Here is a 20,527-nt window from a genome sequence, read left to right as displayed (position 1 = left end):
CAGGTTATAGTTATATAATAGTTTCATGCTCAAATCCCTCTGACTATACAGACATTTTCGTGAGAAGACCTGTTTTGGGGATGTCTCCTGGTCTCACAAACACCGATGTAGCTTCCTTCATCCATTGTTTATTGCGCAACAGCCAGAAAATTAGCCATAGTAGTACGGCGCCCCTGGAGCAAATTAGGGTTAAGTACCTTGCTGAAGGGCACATTGACAGATTTTCACCTTGTCGACGTGGGTATTCGAACTAGAGACTTTTCAGATACAGGCCCAAAGCTGGTCAGCAAAAGCCGGAAATATTTTTGAAAAGGCCTTGTATTCCGATGACTTCTTAAAAATAAAGATTTAGTCTCGGTAACACTTTACTTGACACCCAGTGTCATAACAGCTGACATGACGTTTCATAACCTGTCATAATATGGTCATAACACTGTCATGACCATATATAATTACACCCATTGTGACATATATTGCGTTAATTTATGGCTGGTTATGACACCTACATAGGAGTGTCAAAACCCACATTTAATCAAATGAGTTATTTTCCCTGCCAAGAAATGTCCTTTCATTTGTAGGCTTGTTTCTTAGATCCTTTGTTGTTGTTGGGTCTGTCATGTACATGCCCTTATGTCAGTCATCAGTCAAAAAGAGAATGTCTTGTCCTGCTCCTCAAATCTGCTCCTGCATTCAGCCCAGTCTTCAACAACAGAGCATTGGGGTAGGTGCATGTGTGACATCAATGTGTGCGCAATTACAATGATCATTTAAGATGGTCAATTTCATAAAATGTTATGTAACATAAACATACTGTTGAAACTTAGGCTATGGTGTAATGGAATGTTTGGCCTTGTGAGGTAGGTTTTGAGGGTTTATGACATATTATGACATGGTTATGACTGTGTCATAAGGTGTTATGATGCTGGGTGTCAGGTAAAGTGTTACCAATATTTCAAACTTATGCACAGAGAAACACATGTGAAAGGGCTATTGTGTACTTCCCAAACACCCACTCTCAATCTTCCTTGCTCTTCCCCGATCTCTCTTTTTATCTCTGTCCCTTTCTCGCTCTCTCTCCCTCTCTCTTTCTCTGTGTATCAGTTGGCTGGAAGCTGTTACCACCCACACACACTCCGGCCTGACATAAAATGTACATTCAGAATATAAGCACGCACACACACGCGTACACGCACACACGCATACACACACACAGATGTTCACAACGATGCAATCACACACAGACAACGTTATTTCAGTGTTTAAATATTTTGTTGTGTGATATGTAATAATGCCACAGCAAGTGTCATAAGGCATGTGTTTTCACTAGGATACCAGTTGTGTGTTTTATTACTGTTCCATGCCTCTAGTACAAGGCCCTGTGCAAAGCTATTTGATTTGTGTGAGAAATGCACTCTCATTTGCACATTTTGTGTCCGTGTGTGTGTGTGTGTGGTATGTTGGTGCGTATTTACTGTTGTTTTGTCCTGGAAAATTAACATGTTTGTAACTCTCAAGTCTCTTGCTCCAAATGTATTAGTTGTGCCGATGTCTTATGGTTCAAGTGGAATTTCTTGGAGTTGTTACCATGGATACCAAACAATGAGCTGGGATCTGGAATAGAACATAGAGAGAGAGTGAGAGTTGAATATTGCAAATGTTGAACCAAATGGACAAGTGCCAAATATACAGTATACAACCGATATTTTCTCTTTCTTTGATGTACATGTCAGGCGACGTTATAAACCCATTGCCGAGAGAACCGGGGCCTCCCGACCTATCCCGAGAGTCGCCGGAATCGGCTGAGTCACTGCTTCCCGAGCCTATGCAAATAGGTAAAGCTGGGCTATCGCCAGAGGAACGGCAATACAGGATCAACACGAAGAGTTGTCTGTATAGCGGGACTCTTAGTCATTTTTAGTCCTCTTGTCCTTTATAAGAGATCAGGCTCACTGGTAGGAGCCCTGTTCGTGCCATTCTGCTGTGTGGTAGCCAGTCTAAATCTCTCCGGGTCCTCATTTAGCCTGGGGCCTATGAGAGTTTTTTGGACGCTACCCTGGCTTCCAAGCTGAACAGCCCCTCTTTACTCCCATGGAGGTTAGAGCGCTGGACGGGCGCCCTATAGGCCAGGTCACTCACATTACCACTCCCATCAACCTACGGGTGTCAGGGAATCACAGCGAGACTATTCAATTCCTGCTCATCAAGTCTCCTCAGATTTCTGTGATATTGGGATTCTACTGGCTCCAGTGACACAATCCCCTCACCGACTGGGCTGCTGGTGCCATCGTGGGCTGGAGCAGGTCCTGCCACACTCATTGCCTGAAGTCAGTTCTGCCTTCCCCGGGACGTCTTCCTGGGGGCTTGGAAATTTCCCTGAACCTCTGCCATTCCCGCAGAGCACCAGGACCTCTGGGAGGGGTTCAGTAAGGCCCGGGCCCGGTGTCCAAGAAGGTCAAGTCTGAGGTGCTGGCACGCCGCTATAGTGCCACGGCTACACCCCCGAAAGCCGAGATCTTTCCCCCCGCTCCCAGATCAGGTGTTGCCCATTTTCCCCATTATCCCCTGTGTACTTATACCTGTGTTTTCTGTTTGTCTGTTGCCAGTTCGTCTTGTTTGTCAAGCTTACCAGCATTCATCCTGTCAGCTCATGTCTTTTTCCCTGCCTCTCTTTTTCTCGTCCTCCTGGTTTTTGACCCTTGCCTGTCCTGACCTTGTACCCGCCCGCCTGACCACTCTGTACCTTTGCTCCACCTCTGGATTATTGAACTGGGTTACTGAACTCTGCCTGTCCCTGAGCCTGCCTGCCTTGACCTGTCGTTTGCCTGCCCCTGGTGTTACAATAAACATTGTTACTTCGACACGGTCTGCATCTGGGTCTTACCTTATCCTGATAGAGACTGCTAACTGAGGAGTGTTAATTCACCTGTTTCCATACATGTTTAATTTTAAAACATTTATCTTACAAAGGACTAATTTAATCTAAGTGCTTAACAATTTATCTGTACATGGAATTGTATTTGTTTTTTTTACTCATTTCTTTCTAATCTTTACAGGAAAATGCCAATTGCACTCTCTGATGTGTGGAGACTTTTCACTGCAGCTAATGTAGAAGGAAAGCCTGTGTACATTTGCAAATACTGTACCAAATCATATGTGAAGAATGCAACAAAGATACAGAATCATCTGGCCAAGTGCATAAAGTTCCCTCAGCGCTCACAACAAGCAACCTCTGACAAAAGTCCCTCTACTTGTATTTGAGGTGAAAATTATGAATCAGACGCCTTATCGATAGCAACAGCTCATGGTCTTCCTGGAATCAAAAGTTTTTTTGACTCAATGGAGGAACGTAGTCAGAGAAATGTTGATGAATGTCTTGCTCGAGCTGTGTATGCAACTGGTTCACCTCTGATGCTCACAGGCAATATGTATTGGAAGAGATTTCTGAATGTTCTTCACCCAGCATACACCCCTCCAATCAGACATGCTTTATCTACTAATTTTCTGGATGCAGAATTCAACAGAGTTCAAGTGAAGGTCAAGCAAATCATAGAGAAAGCAGACAGTATTGCAATCATCTCTGATGGGTGGTCGAATGTTCGTGGGCAAGGAATAATTAACTACATCATCTCCACCCCTCAACCAGTATTCTACAAGAGCACAGACACAAGGGACAACAGACACACCGGTCTCTACATTGCAGATGAGCTGAAGGCAGTCATCAATTACCTTGGACCACAGAAGGTATTTGCGCTGGTGACAGACAATGCCGCTAACATGAAGGCTGCTTCGTCTAAAGTGGAGGAGTCCTACCCTCAAATCACACCCATTGGCTGTGCTGCTCATGCATTGAATCTGCTCCCCAAGGACATCACTGCACTGAAAACAATTGGTACACTCTACAATAGAGCCAAGGAAATGGTTAGGTATGTGAAGGGTCATCAAGTCATAGCAGCAATCTACCTCACCAAGCAAAGTGAGAAGAATAAGAGCCCCACATTGAAGCTGCCCAGCAACACCTGTTTGGGTGGTTTTGTCATCATGTTTGACAATCTCCTGGAAGGGAAGGAGTCTCTCCAAGAAATGGCCATATCACAGTCTTCCGATATGGACAGCCTCATCGAGAGGATCCTCCTGGATAATGTATTTTGGGAGAGAGTGGTAAGCAGCCTGAAACTCCTAAAACCTATAGCAGTAGCCATTGCACGGATTGAGAGAGACAATGCCATCCTATCTGATGTTCAGACTCCGCTTGCAGATGTAAGAGAATCAATCCGTACTGCCCTGCCCACTTCACTGTTGCTCCAAGCAGAGGAAACTGCAGTTCTGAAATACATCAAAAAGCGTAAAGACATCTGCCTGAAGCCCACACATGCCACAGCGTACATGTTGGATCCCAAGTATGCTGGCAAGAGCATCCTGTCTGGTGCAGAGATCAACAAGGCCTATGGTGTCATCACTACCATGTCTCGCCACCTTGGCCTGAATGAGGGCAAGGTTCTTGGCAGTCTGGCGAAGTACACTTCCAAGCAAGGGCTTTGGGATGGAGATGCAATATGGCAGTCGTGCCAACATATCTCATCAGCCACCTGGTGGAAGGGACTTTGTGGATCTGAGGCTCATTCCCCTTTTGCCTCCATCATCCTCCAAATCCCACCAACATCAGCCGCCTCAGAGCGCAACTGGTCCTTGTTTGGGAACACACACACCAAAGCACGCAACAGGCTGACCAATACAAGGGTTGAAAAATTGGTGGCCATCCGGGTAAATTTGAGTCTTTTTGAGCCTGACCATTTTTTCATCCTCGACAAGGTTGGAAAGTGACAGTGAAGATGAGGCCTCAGAGTCTGATGTTCAAGAGGTGGACATTGAGGAGGTCCAGGGAAAAGACATGGAAGCCTGAGAGGAAGACAACCAAAGCTTTAGTTTCTAGACTATTATTTTACAGATGTATGTTGAAAACGTTTTTGGGAGATGCGATGGATCATCGGGGATCATTCAATATTCCCTTTCTTTTGTTGTTCAGTAAATTTATCCCATGTGAAGAGTCAACTCATTTAATTAAAGTTGAATTCATAACTAAATAGTTTTTTAACAGTTCTACATAATTCATGGGTTGCACCTCCGCCATTGTTAACAACATTCTACAGATGCCGCAGCATATTGATGTCCGACTGATGGTTAATGCTCAGTCTTTCTGAACAGGGGCTAATGACTGTTCAGACAAAATTACACAATAGAGGCCTGGAAATACGATGACATTGCTAAAGTAGACAAATAATTAGTAGAAAACAACATTGGCATCATTATGATGTCAACAAGTTTACTTTAGAGAGATGCAATGTTGCCATGAGCTAGCAAAGTTTGTCAGAAATAGCTAGCAAAAATGTTGGCGCTCTCCCCTCAGTCTTAGCTAGCTAGCAAATATTATAATGCATCTAAAGTCAATCTGGCGACATCACAATGATGACAAAAGCTTCTACTTCTAATTATTTGCTCCCTTCTGCCACAGTCATGCACTTTTGATCAAATCTTCATCAGCTATTGAGACCGCATTGAGTAGATCCCGTGGGGGATAGATCCTGAATCTTCTCATTGCCCCCCAACAAAATTAACCTACATTTAGGCTAGTGTTTATATGTGTATTTCACACTAACCTCAATATGTGTTCATGTCAACTGCATTACAGTTCAAAACTACTTTGACTACCACCACCGATTTCTCTATGCTAATTATGCTACCAGCTTATACAAACAGGAGTTAGCATTTAGCAGTCACTTCTAAACCTGAAAACAAGTTCTAAATGTTATGCAGTGAAAACAGCCAAATATATCCAAATCAGACTTTAGCAACCACATTGTGGGCCTGTTACAATACATAAATCATGACGGATATGATGAATATGCACTTTGTTAGATCAGATTTGTTGAATGTGTGGCAATCCGGCGTCCTTCTTCTATGGTCTACATTCCATTGACCTCTTTGTAGAGTTGTAATGACATGAGCTGCACATTTGAACACAAACATTTCAATTCATAACGTTACCGTAACGTTGTTATAAATGTGTATAAGGCCTCAGAAACACAGGCCTGTATTTAATCAAAGTAATCTCTGGTTAACAAACAAAATGTCATTATTGAAGTGTAAGAGATCTATTTCAAGTAATGCAGTTTTATTTTTGGCTTTGTTTCACTCCACAAACATTATTTAGGTGGGCACAGAAACGTCTAAAATAATAAAATAATAGATTCGTCTAGCAGGCAGTACAATCCATTTTAGAAAGGTGTTTAGATAATTACTAGTAGTGTTGCTCATTAAACAATGCATTAAAAGGGAGAGCTTACTCTCAATGGAAAATACATTGAAATTCCGTAACCTGCAGGCAAACAAACTGTAATGAAAAGTCTAATGAAAACTGAGTGACGGGCTGACAGCACATAATGTTCCTAATCAGTGGCGAATTTATAATCTAAATCTTGGTGGGACAAACTATTATAATTTTTTTTTGATGCATGCCAGCAAAGCCACTACAAAACACAACACTAAAAAATACATTAGTTGCACTTTAATGGTGGTAAATGGTGCCCACAAACTGTTAGGGACTAGATAAAGCTGTCCCAACAGCAGAGCTTTCTTTTCAGCACCAAGGGAGTGAATCCTTACTAATAAAGTGAAACTTTCTAATAAAAAGAATAAACGAACCGTGACGACGATGCAACTACACATAAACAATATCCCATAACCCACAAGTGGAAAACAAGCTACTTAAGTATGATCCCCAATTAGAGACAACGATTACCAGCTGCCTCTAATTGGGAATCATACACAATCACCAACATAGAAAAACAAACCTAGAACCCCGCATAGAAATAATAAACTAGACTAACCCCCCAGTCACGCCCTGACCTACTCTACCATAGAAAATAAAAGCTTTCTATGGTCAGGACGTGACAACAACATACACTTAGTATTACTTTCTTAGCTGTGGTATACATATCTCCCTGGCATATTACATCATTTATGCAGCAGCATACAATACATTTTTGGACTGACCTTGTTGTGCTGTGCTCACTTGAACCGGAAGGTGGCGCGGTGGTCCTTGTGGGAAAACTTTGTCATCAAACTTTGTAATCAAAGTCTGGCATTCTTTGGATTTATAGTGCTTTCAAGACAACTGGGAACTCTGAAAAAATCAAGGTTGAATCATGATGTCAGTGATCTTCATGGACTACAGGAGAAGGTGGGCCAAACAGGCCCCCATTAACATCGACGGGGCTGTAGTGGAGCGGTTCGAGAGTTTCAAGTTCCTTGTTGTCCACATCACCAACAAACTAACATAGTCCAAACACACCAAGACAGTTGTGAAGAGGGCACAACAAAACCTTTTTCCCCTCAGGAGACTGAAAAGATTTGGCATGGTTCCCCAGATCCTCAAAAAGTTATACAGCTGCACCATCGAGAGCATCCTGACTGGTTGCATCAGCCCCTGGTATGCTCGGCATCTGACCATAAGGCGCTATAGAGGGTAGTGCATACGACCCAGTACATCACTGGGGCCAAGCTTCCTGCCATCCAGGACCTATATAATAGGCGGTGTCAGAGGAAAGCCCATAAAATTGTCAGAGACTCCAGAGTCCAGTTTTCTCTGCTACCGCACAGCAACTGGTACCGGAGCTCCAAGTCTAGGACCAAAAGGTTCCTTAACAGCGTCTACCCCCAAGCCATAAGACTGCTGAACAATTAATCAAATGGCCACAGGACTATTTACATTGACACCCCCCCTCCATTTGTTTTGTACATTGCTGCTAGTCGCTGTTTATTATCTATGCATAGTCACTTCACCCCTACCTACATCTACAAATTACCTCAACTAACCTGTAACCCCGCACATTAACTCGGTACCGGTACCCCCTGTATATAGACTCGTTATTGTTATTTTATTGTGTTACTCTTTATTATTTTTTACTTTAGTTTATTTAGTAAATATTTTCTTAACTCTTTTTGAACTGCACTGTTGGTTAAGGGCTTGTAAGTAAGCATTTCACGGTAAGGTCTACACTTGTTGTATTCGGCGCATGTGACAAAAACAGTTTGATTTCATTTCAGGTCGGAGCTCTAGAAAGAGGCCCGAGTTCCCGACTTCCAAGTTGGTTGACCGTTCAAAACTTATTTTCCCAGTCGGAACTCGTTTTGTCCCTGAGTTCCCAGTTGTCTTGATCTCACTGAAGTCTGAGATTTCCCAGTTCCGAGTTTCCAGTTGAATTGAACGTGGCAGAAGTCATGCTGGATTGACAGCATTGCTAATGTATTCAAACGTTTCTGGCCCTTTAGTGTTTATCCTTTTAAGATTGGAAAATAATCCCTTAAACCCAGACTTGGACCACACCCCTACCGCACTGAATAGCAAGCTAGTGATTGATTTGCAATGCTTTCAGTTAGCCACTAATTCCTTCCAAACCATTCATTGCTGAATTTGCGATTTCCAACTTGTTGTGCAATGTCCAACGGCCGATGTCCACCGATTCGCTTTATGTATAATTTCTCTTCATATGACAAGGATTGCAAAGGATTTGCCAGTAGATTGTCGATGTGATTCATGACAATGACTGCTTGTCTAGCTTGCTAACTAAGATTTTGTCTAACTTGCTAGCTAAGATCAGTCCATTCAAAGCTACGGTAGATATAACGTGATTTTTCATCATTTTATCTGTGGCCAATGACCTTGAGCCTTCTAGGATGGGCACTTCTAATATAACTCTATGGCAGCACCCAAGGGGCTTGAATTTTCTAGATCTCCCCGTAGATTTTTTTGCGGTGACGTAGTGTCCCCATGAGTAACAGAACACTGAGCCAATAACGGCGCAACTAGAGAACATTACCAAACCCTACGCTCCATATTTTCCGCTGGCTGCCCCACCATTACAGAAAGCACTGAGCTAGGCTGAAACACTTGCATTTTGGAGCTGCCTTACTCAACTAAGCAAAAAAGAGACCATGTTTGTATGCACCTTTATTATTATATATTTTTTTACATTGGTTGGAAACTGATATATGACACGTATTAATGCCAAAATAATATGCAAAACATGCACACACAAAAAAATATATAGAGAGATTTCTTTTTGCTAAACATGTGGGGCTCAAAACAGGTTTGGCTTTGCCCCACCTGCCCTGAATGAGGGGTTGCTACTGTTCCTAATGTACTAAAACAGACAGGACAGACATGGTCACTTTCTGAGAATGAGTGTATGACGTACAGTATTTTGTGCATTGATTCACAGATTTTTGGTATGCAGTTTTCATGTTTTTTGGGCCTGGGTTTCAAGTGGTCTTAAACTGTACAGTAAAATAGAGCCTCCTACTCAATCAATTGTGTTTATTTTTGGCCAAATTCTAAAATCTCTGGTTCTCCATCCCCTACAATATTAGCAGGTACGTTTGGGTAGTTAAGGCTGTTCAGTGAGCTCACTTGGGCATAACTTGTTCCTGTGAGCAGGTCTTCTACCATCAACTTTTAAGATCTTGGTACTAAAAGTAAGCACTTAAAGCCTGAAATAACTGTCTGGCTGGTTGCACTGAATAGCACTTTTGTCCTTGTTTTGGAAATGTGTTTATTTTTGTCAAGAAATGCTACTCAGGGCAATGAGCTGTTATGTAGCTTTTACGGGAGCCAGGTGACACTAAGTTCTAAAATAATTGCTCTGAAATGACTCATGTTCTCCCAATATAAATCCTTATGTGAATTGGCTGTATGTGACTCAGTCTCTACATTCCTGCAATATTTTGGCCTGTTTGAGTCATTAGGACACATATAGACGTAAATAATATGTTATGAAATCGAGGGTATTCTTTCCAGGCCATTTCTGACACTAGGTAGTGGAGTTTACAATCGTCACTGTAGAAATATGTTCACCTAAAGCCGGGTGTACACTAGACGACATTCAAAATCCTAACATCGCTGAGCCTCTCACATTAAACGACCACCTTCCAGGTAGTTTTGTCTTGCTAACGTAGTGTTGCTCACAATAAATGAAGTAGCACAGACTGGGGTCACACACTGCAAGGTTCTTGACTTGGTCGTTAGGATTCTCGATACCATCCTGCCTCACAAGAACTATGTGATGATGTGATTAGATTTAACGTAGCTACAATGAGCAGTGGCTCAATGCAGCCCCATAAACGTTTTCAGTCAGACCTTCACGCATGCCATTCAAAGTTTAAATATCTGGCCAACATTTTGAATTTAATAAAATGTATTGTGAACTACAGAGCTGTAATGATTTGACACTTTGGCTTTGTTTAAAGGAAATTACAAATGCATACCATGTAGTCATCACTCCTGCTCGAAAGTCTACAAATTCTGGGTGATGCGAAACAACATCATTATCTCACTGACATTCTTCTCTGGAGAGCTCTTATTGGCTATTCCTGATCACAGTTCTCAAAACTTGTCGTTGCACATCTCACACTACAAGAGCATTGCAGATCAAAATCAAACATGTTTGAAAATATCGGGACCTCTGGGACTGCTCAAAGACGAGATCGGTAACCCTCTGACCAGAGTCTCTGACCAGCTCACATTAAACGGGTGTCGGTGACGGCCGCTGCCCTGAGTAGACAACGACATGGGGATTTTGTCTCCGATCTCAAAAATGTGTCTGTAACAGCTAACCGTTTAGTGTACACCCGGTTTCACCAGGGTGAAATCCTAGGCTGTTAGAAAATATATTTTCCACCGTTCCAGCTGTGTGAGATTGAGATTGAGGAGAATGCTTAACATTTTTAGATAGAAATGTATGGAAAACAAGGTGGATCTTTGGTGATGCTGATTTCATCTAATGTTGTCCAAATATAATATGAAAATAATGGTCTATGGCTCTATGGTACTTAGGATTTTGTCTGCTTTGAGTCACACTGTGGCAGGGACGTTCAAGGTAGTTCTAAACGGGGCCTGTGTAGTTTGATACATTCACTTTGGCGCACGACCTTGGGTTGCATTAAAGTATACCTCTCGTCTTTTTTCATACATAGTTTTGCAACGCAGCCACAAAAACCTGCAAGCCAATGAGAATGTTTTAGTGCTGACAATTGCAGTGACAATTTTCCTCTTTCCATGTTTAATCATGTTCTAGGATGATGTGGTGATTTTTTTCTTCTCCCTCATAGAATGTGCTCATGAATGCCTTTTATATTACCAACTCATATTGAAGGACACATAAATCCATATAATAGTTTATAATCTTAAGCACTTGTTTCACAGTTCACAACACCTGATTGCCCTCGGCAAGATTAATTATGTATGTTGAACGTGTATGAACTTTACTGGGCTAATAATTGGTGACTTAGTTAATTAATTCATTTGCCTACTATTTCAAATTAATGATGTTGTATAAGGGCATCAGAAATAGTTTTTATTCAAAGAGAACAATTAACTTCAAACTCTGATTAGTAGTTTAGCATCCGTTCATCAAGTCTGACACTACATCACCAAAAGTATGTGGACACCTGCAAGTCGAACATCTCATAACAAAATCATGGGCATTAATATGGAGTTGGTCCATTCTTTGCTGCTATAACAGCCCCCACTAATCTGGGAAGGCTTTCCACGAGCTGTTAGAATCTTGCTGTGGGGACTTGCTTCCTTTCAGCCACAAGAGCATTAGTAAAGTCGGGCACTGATGTTGGACGATTAGGTCTGGCTCCCAGTCGGTATTCCAATTATTCCCAAAGGTATTCAATTGGGTTGAAGTCGGGGCTCTGTGCAGGCCAGTCAAGTTCTTCCACAAAGATCTCGACAAACCATTTCTGTATGGACCTTGCTCTGTACATGAGGGAATTGTCATGCCAGAACAGGAAAGGGCCTTCCCAAACCATTGCCGCAAAGTTGGAAGCACAGAATCGTCTAGAATGTCATTGTATGCTGTAGCTTTAAAATTTCCCTTCACTGGAACTAAGGGGCCTAGCCCGAACTATGAAAAACAGCCTCAGACCATTATTCCTCCTCCACCAAACTTTACAGTTCTCCAGGAATCCGCCAAACTTAGATTCGTCCATCAGACTGCCAGATGGTGAAGAGTGATTCATCACTCCTGAGAACACGTTTCCACTGCTCCGGAGTCCAATGGTGGCGAGCTTTACATCACTCCAGCCCAAGCTTGGCTTTGCAGATGGTGATATTAGGCTTGTTGTGTGGCTGCTCGGCCATGGAAACCCATTTCATGAAGCTCCCGACAAAAAGTTATTGTGCTGACGTTGCTTCCAGAGGCAACTCATTAGTGAGTGTTGCAACCGAGGACAGATGATTTTTACATGCCATGCACTTCAGCGCTCGGCTGTCCCACTCTGTGAGCTTCTGTGGCCTACCACTTCGCGGCTGAGCCGTTGTTGCTCCTAGACATTCCCCCTTCACAATAACAGCACTTACAGTTGACCGGGGCAGCTCTAGCAGGGCAGAAATTTGATGAACTGACTTGTTGGAAAGGTTGCATCCTATGACGGTGCCTCGTTGAAAGTGGCTGAGCTCCTAAGTAAGACCATTCTTCTGCCAATGCTTTTCTATGGAGATTGCAGGGCTGTGTGCTCAAATGTATACACCTGTCAGCAACGGGTGTGGCAGCAGAATCCACTAATTTGAAGGAGTGTCCACAGACTTTTGCGTATATATTGTATTATACTTATTTTTTTAGTTTTTTGGGGGGGTTGATAGCAGAATCCACTAATTTGAAGGAGTGTCCACATACTTTTGCGTATATATTGTATTATACTTATTAGTTTCGTTTTTTGGGGGGGTTGATCAGCTTTACTATTGCATATATATTGTCTGCATCATTTCCAATCCCCCATATATTTTTGGGGTAAAAATATATAAAATATATATACAGTGCATTCGGAAAGTATTCAGACCCCTTCCCTTTTTCCAAATGTTGTTACATTACAGCCTTATTCTAAAATGTATTATTTTGTTTTTTTCCTCATCAATCTACACAGAATACCAAATTATGAAAAAGCGAAAAACTGTTTTTATACATTTTTGCTAATTTATTACAAATAAAAACAATCATAACTTATTTACATAAGTATTCAGACTCTTTGCTATTAGACTCCAAATTTAGCTCAGTTGCAACCTGTTTCCATTGATCATCCTTGAGTTGTTTCTACAACTTGATTGGAGTCCACCTATGGTATATTCAATTAATTGGACATGATTTGGAAAGGCACACACCTGTCTATATTAGTTCCCACAGATGACAGTGCATGTCAGAGCAAAAATCAAGCCATGAGGTCGAAGGAATTGTCCGTAGAGCTCCGAGACAGGATTGTGTCGAGGCACAGATCTGGGGAAAATGTCTGCAGCATTGAAGTTTCCCAAGAACACAGTGGCCTCCATCATTCTTAAATGGAAGAAGTTTGGAACCACCAAGACTCTTCCTATTTCTGTCTGCCCGGCCAAACTGAGCCATCGAGGGAGAAGGGCTCCAGAGTCAGAGTGACCAAGAACCCGATGGTCACTCTGACAGAGCTCCAGAGTTCCTTTTTGGAGATGGGAAAACCTTCCAGAAAAACAACCGTCTCTGCAGCACTCCACCAGTTAGGCCTTTATGGTAGATTGTCCAGACGGAAGCCATTCCACATTAAAATGCACATGACAGCCCGCTTGGTGTTTGCCATTGGTGTTTGCCAAAAGGCACCTAAAGGACTCAGACCATGAGAAGCGTCACATCTGGAGGAAACCTGGCACCATCCCTACAGTGAAGCATGGTGGAAGCAGCATCATGCTGTGGGGATGTTTTTCAGTGGCAGGGACTAGTGGACTACTCAGAATCAAGGCAAAGATGAACAGAGCAAAGTACAGAGAGATCCTTGATGAAATCCTGCTCCAGAGCACTCAGGACCTCAGACTGGGGTGAAGGTTCAACTTCCAACAGGACAACTACCCTAAGCACACAGCCAAGACAACGCTGGAGTGGCTTCAGGACAAGTCTCTGAATGTCCTTGAGTGGCCCAGCCAGAGCCCGGACTTGAACCCGATCAAACATCTCTGGAGAGATCTGAAAATAGCTGTGCAGTGACGCTCCCCATCCTACCTGACAGAGCTTGAGAGGATCTGCAGAGAAGAATTGGAGAAACTCCCCAAATACAGGTGTGCCAAGTTTGTAGCGTCATACCCAATAAGACTTGCCAAAGGTGCTTCAACAAAGTGTTGAGTAAAGGGTCTGAATACTAAATGTGATATTCAAGTTTTTTTTAAATTAGACATTAGCAAAAATTTCTTTAAAAAACGCTTTGCTTTGTCATTATGGGGTATTGTGTGTAGATTGATGAGGGAAAAAACTATGTAATAAATTTTAGAATAAGGCTGTAACGTAACAAAATAGGAAAAAAGTTGAAGGGTCTGAATACTTTCCCAATGCACTGTACATTGAGTTCTATCTGTCAAGTAATTTTTAAACCAGTTGCATGCAGCCTGGTCTAGGCCAATTGATGAAAGCCTCGGAATTAGCAGTGAGTGATCAACAGTATGGAAAGCCTTTGACAGGTCAATGAAGAAGGCAGCACAATGTTGCCTTTTATCCATACAGTTAACCACCTCATTTATAACTAGGGATGCAGCAGAGATGATGCTATGACCTGGTCTAAAACCTGACTAATGGACATTTAGAATACATTTCAAAGATCTTAAGTGAGAATTAATCAAGGATTCTAATATTTTAGCTAGGCAAGAGAGTTAGGCTGATAATTATTTAGGTCACAAGGGTCACCAACTTTGTGAAGGGGGAGTACATGGGCTGCCTTCCAAACCTTGGGGATAGTACCAGATATAATTGTCAGGTAAAAAATATGGGTTAATGATTCAGCAACCAGGGGGACAGAGAGCTGCATCAATATTGATCAAGCATATCAGCTCTAGTGGATTTTTTACCTCAATCTAAAGCAAGGCATGTAGCACATCACAAATAGTTAATTGTTGGAATGAAAACAAAGATTCACTAGAAGTTGACAGGTTAAGCATCGAGTCAGCTAGAGGCTGGCAGAGGGAAGAGCAGTTGATTGACTGACCAGGGTCAACTACACCACCGTTTCTCTCAAATAAAAAGCCTACCGAGACAAAATTATGATTAAAAGCATCACTTATCCCATTCTTCTCAGTTATGATGCCAAAGTCAGACAGAACTTGCTTAGGCAGGGAAGAAGAGGAATTTGTATGCTTCAGTGCATTTGCTGTTTTCCAACATTTTGAAGGATCACCAGCAGAGTCAGAAAAAGTAGCTTGATTTAGCTTTCTTAATCGAGATATTACATATGTTTCTTAAATGTCTGAAAGATTGCCAGTCTACTACACAGTCAGATTTCCATGCTTTGGCCCAAGCCTGATATCTCATCTGAATGAGCTCTGATCACTCAGAAGAAATCTTTGACTCTGAATTGTTTAAAAGGTGCGTGTTTATCTGCCAGAGGAATAAATATTGAGGAGACATTTTCTAGAGCCAACTTAGGGTCAGCTATACAGGAGACAGTGGCTAAATCAGAGTAGAACATGTCATCTTGAGCAGAAAACAGGATTTTGCTGATTCGTATCTCTAATACAAACTATGGGACAATAATCGCTGAGATCGTATGAGAATACTCCACTAGACAAGTATTTATGGGGGTTATTAGTAAGAATTAAATCAAATAATGTTTTTCACATTTAACTATGTGGGATTTGATATCAATTAAGTCAGATTAAAATCAATGCATCTATCTTAAATTGATCTGAGGCCGGGGATAGCCAATCCAGATTCAAATTCGAGCAGAGACAGTTATATTTTTCTGATAATCTACCTCTACCTCATATTGCACAATGTTTCCAATACAGCATAGGATTTTTTTAGATGTAAATTACAGTTGCGTATTAGTGTGTGTGTGTGTGTGTGTGTGTGTGTGTGTGTGTGTGTGTGTGTGTGTGTGTGTGTGTGTGTGTGTGTGTGTGTGTGTGTGTGTTCGTGCATGTATCTATGTATGTATACAACCTAAATAAGGGATTGCTTTTAGGGTCTGTTATTATTACTTAATTGATTGATATGTATCAACTCACATTAAAATGCGTAGCCCTTCTTAGAGAAATGACTAGCAGGGGAAATTTGTTAGACAGCAGGATGAAAAGAAAAAGAGAAGGTACAGAGGAGAGGGGAGGATGACAGAGAGAAAAAGACGAGAGGAGGGGGAGTACACCACTGGAATTATGTAAAAGAGTGTGTGGGAGAGAAGAACAGATGAGAAGGAGAGTGAGTATTTATAGTGCCTTAAGTATTCAGAAGGTTACCATTGCTCTACTGGGAAACTGAGGAAAATGTCAGATATTGACTGTCCGCTATTAAGGGGGAAATAAAGGGGGTGTGGGTGTAACCATAGGAATTGAATTGGTAGAAAATAGCTTGTTTGTTTACAGTCTGGCAACCATCTTGTTGGGGTGGGTTGAGATATTTAATTTACCATTGCTTTAACCAACAAAGTCGATTACTTTATGTTATAAGTTGTATAGTAGTAGAGTAGAGGGAGTGCTATTCATATATAATTGATCATATGATTATATAGGTATCCCCCCAGTTGGCTAGCCAACTGAAGCTCCCTCAGTCGCTTGGCTCGATGGAGAGGGGGGCACAAAAGCGTTGACGCAGAGGATAATTCTCATCTGCCCATACGCCAAGGAGTACTTTCATATAATCTGCCCGCCAGTTGGTGGTTATTTTCCATGTTCACGTAATTTTGCTGGTGGCCTACTTTCGTATCTGCTTCTGAATGTAGACATTTATGATGTGGACATATAGCTAGCATTTCGTCATTGTGTAGCTGACTGTACTTGTGATTTCTTCATCGTTTATCTTGACCGCACCCCTTCAAACCTTTGGCACGACTAGGGAATGGAGGACAGGGCCAGGCCATAGGCCTGATGTGTGCGAAATAAGCACAGTAAAATGTTCAGATAGAACAAACATGCCTCTCTGACATTTAGAATTAGTAGTCACATCAGCTCTATTCTTGACTGTTAAATCTGCAACATTCTACAACATTTGCCTGCTGAACATGGCCCAGACAAAATATGCACCCAACTGATGAGCAAAACAAACAGGCACTACCATGCACTGGCTCACCTGGAGATATTTTTTGTTTAGACTATTCTTGCACTTTTTCCCATGGTCAGAGTAAATATTAAGTTACAGTTCCAGACTGGACTTAAGGTACTTGGGTTCCTTATCTCTCTCTCTCTCACAGAGCACACTCGCGCTCGCAGGAAGAGCATTGCCACTGCGAGACAGCCAAGCATGGAAACCCCTCCCACTGCCCCCCCACAACCCTTCAGACAACAAGTAAGTACTGGAACATGCTACATTACCTGTCATTTCCACTTAATCCAGGCCTTACAGTAAAGTTCTACCCACCCATATTAGCTTCACTTCCTGCTCTCTAGCATTATTCTCCCTCATCTCCCTGTTCTCTTCTGTACAGAGTAGATTCAATAATAGTAATAGGTAGTAGGCTAACAGTAAGTGGTGGAACAAGTACCCAATTGTTATACTTGAGTTAAGGTAAAGATACCTTAATTTAATGGAAAATGACTCAAGTAAAAGAAAAAGTCACCCAGTAAAATACTACTTGAGTCTAAAAGTCTAAAAGTATTTGGTTTTAAGTATTCTTAAGTATCAAAAGCAAATGTAATTGCTAAAATATACTTAAGTATCAAAAGTAAAAGTAGAAATCAAATCAAATTCCTTTTATTAAGCAATCCAGACGGCAGCATTTTCTTGTTTTTTAAACATTTACTGAGAACCAGGGGCACATTCCAACACTCAGACATAATTTACAAACAAATAACAATTTTCCAGTCCTGCTGAGCATTCAAAATGTAAGAAGTACTTTGGGTGTCAGAGAAAATGTATGGAGTAAAAAGTACATTATTTTCTTTAGGAATGTAGTGAAGTAAAAGTAAAAGTTGTCAAAAATATAAGTAGTAAAGTAAAGTACAGATACCTAAAAAAAACTACTTAAGTAGTACTTGAAAGTATTTTTACTTAAGTACTTTACACCTTTGCATACAGTAATGGTACTAATTTACAGATTCCAAATTAAAAGTTCACCAGTTAAAAGTACTCCTCCAATTGAGTTTTCGAGTTTTCAAATAGGCTTACACCATCCATCTTAGTGACTGAATCGGCATAGCCCACTGAAACAACATTATTGAATGGACATTGATGCTTTACCTGAAGCCCAATAGCCTCCTCCAGTGGCCATCAGTACCATAACCATCACCACCACCAACAATAACATGGACACGTGCTAGCACTGATTTTGCAGATAGCACCTATTTTGAAGGAAGGGTTTAATGATTCCATTATTTATGGAATGGACGTCCCCACCTGTGTAATAGTCTCCTCTGCTGTCCCTAACAGAGCTTCCTCAGTCGAAAGTTGAAGGGCTCCATCAAGAGGGCAAAGAGCCAGCCCAAACTGGATCGAACCAGCAGCTTCCGCCACATGATTCTACCCCGTTTCCGTAGTGCTGATCAGGAGAGGTAGCTAACACTTTCCCAAAAGTTTGCATGTGTGACGTACACTTGTGGTTCCTATTCTATACTCTGTAATGCTTTATTTTACACTCCTTTTCTTTTCAGTTTTTTTTGCCTGGTGTTTTCTAATATGTACAATATATTGTAACAGTGGTTACTTTTGTGCCAAATTATTTTTAGAAGTTCTTGTTTCAAAGCACTGTTACCGTAAACACACCCTCTCTCTCTATCTCTCTTTAGGACCCGTCTAATGCAGAGCTTCAAGGAGTCCCACTCTCACGAGTCCCTGCTCTCCCCTAGCAGTGCAGCGGAAGCTCTGGACCTCACGCTGGATGAAGATGCTGTCATCAAACCTGTCCACTCCAGCATATTGGGCCAGGAGTACTGCTTTGAGGTGTGTGCACTGCTGGCAGAAGAATAGAGGATAGTATCTCTCCTAATATTACATCTGAAACAGTTATTACAGCTGTGTCTTCCCAGTTGATGGGTAAAGGTGATAACAATTGATCAACTGTTACACACTAACACGCAACAAACAATATAATTTATGAATTGACTTCCATGGGTCTGTTTGACTGCAGGTGACCACCATTTCAGGGACGAAATGCTTTGCCTGCCGCTCAGCCGCTGAGAGAGACAAATGGATTGAGAATCTACAAAGAGCTATCAAGCCCAACAAGGTGAACAAATAGAAAGGACCCTGCTTGCAGTCCACACTCAAAATGCCTTTTTTGGCATAAAAATTGTAAGATCATCTCCATTAGTTTCAGCAGTCTTCACCTCTCTCTCACTCTGTCTCCAATGCTGCCATTTTAGGACAACAGTCGAAGGGTGGACAATGTGCTTAAGCTGTGGATCATTGAGGCCAGGGACCTTCCGCCTAAGAAGCGGTACTATTGCGAGCTGTGTCTGGATGACATGCTGTATGCACGCACCACTAGCAAGCCGCGTACGGACACAGTCTTCTGGGGCGAGCACTTTGAGTTCAACAACTTGCCTGCCATTCGCAGCCTACGCCTGCACCTTTACAAGGAGACAGACAAAAAGAGACGCAAGGTCTGTGTGTTTCTCTCTATGGTGGTTGTATTTCTCTTTGTCTATCTTTGTGTTTGCAGAGTTACTGAAATATTCCTTTCTATTCTATTCGCCATTCTGTTCTCTAACCTAGGAGAAGAGCACGTACCTCGGCCTGGTCACTATCCCCATATCGAGCATCACAGGCAGGCAGTTTGTGGAGCAGTGGTACCCGGTGATCCAGCCCAGTGCTTTGGCTAAGGGTGGCGGTGTAGGCGGTGGCAAGGTCATCAATGCCTCAATCCGCCTCAAGTCCCGTTACCAGACCATGAGCATCCTGCCCATGGAGCTGTACAAGGAGTTCGCTGAGTACATCACCAATAACTACCGTACGCTGTGTGCCGTGCTGGAGCCTCTGCTCAGTGTCAAAAGCAAAGAGGAGGTAGCGTTCGCGCTGGTGCACATTCTCCAGAGCACAGGCAAGGCCAAGGTAGGACGGAAGGCACTACAGCAGGGGTGGCCAAGCACTCCTGTTGGAGAGTAACCCCTTTCTAAATGTTTTGCAAATGTGTCTGCTGTACAATGTGTTTGTGTTGTTTGTTTGAGGAGCATGTTCTTTTTTCAGGACTTCCTTTCAGACATGGCGATGTGCGAGGTGGATAGATTCATGGACAGAGAGCATCTGATCTTTCGAGAGAACACCCTTGCTACTAAAGCCATAGAGGAGTACCTCAAATTGATAGGGCACCGGTACCTCAAGGATGCCATAGGTAAAACTCTAGATTATTTCATTGTATACCAATACCTGTGGAAAATTACCTGAAATGATCAAATCCAGACATGGTTTCAAAGATTATTTGAAATCGATCAAATACTTTGAGTGTTTGCTTGACCTTGACTGGAGTGCCAGGTGAGTGGAGTTTGCACTTTTAAGACTTTTTTATTGAACAGGCAAGCTCAATCAAGCACAGC

The 20,527-nt window shown here is 42.1% G+C and overlaps 1 protein-coding gene across 8 annotated transcripts in view; it reads left to right on the top strand.

The window, feature by feature from the left end:
- The window catches only part of LOC115175774 (ras/Rap GTPase-activating protein SynGAP), a 110,963-nt gene that overhangs the window by 60,635 nt on the left and 29,801 nt on the right, over nucleotides 1-20,527 (top strand). For all 8 annotated transcript variants that reach the window (XM_029735259.1, XM_029735261.1, XM_029735263.1 and 5 more), the window contains 7 exons: nucleotides 17,251-17,345; nucleotides 18,426-18,547; nucleotides 18,782-18,935; nucleotides 19,123-19,221; nucleotides 19,358-19,597; nucleotides 19,710-20,045; nucleotides 20,181-20,325. In XM_029735259.1, coding sequence (XP_029591119.1) covers nucleotides 17,251-17,345; nucleotides 18,426-18,547; nucleotides 18,782-18,935; nucleotides 19,123-19,221; nucleotides 19,358-19,597; nucleotides 19,710-20,045; nucleotides 20,181-20,325 — 1,191 coding nt within the window. The remainder of the gene's footprint in view (nucleotides 1-17,250; nucleotides 17,346-18,425; nucleotides 18,548-18,781; nucleotides 18,936-19,122; nucleotides 19,222-19,357; nucleotides 19,598-19,709; nucleotides 20,046-20,180; nucleotides 20,326-20,527) is intronic.

This window comes from Salmo trutta, chromosome 36, assembly GCF_901001165.1.
Source record: "Salmo trutta chromosome 36, fSalTru1.1, whole genome shotgun sequence".
Classification (NCBI taxonomy): Eukaryota; Metazoa; Chordata; class Actinopteri; order Salmoniformes; family Salmonidae; genus Salmo; species Salmo trutta.
The sequence above is the reverse complement of the archived record's forward strand: the minus strand, read 5'-3'. Positions and strand labels throughout refer to the sequence as shown.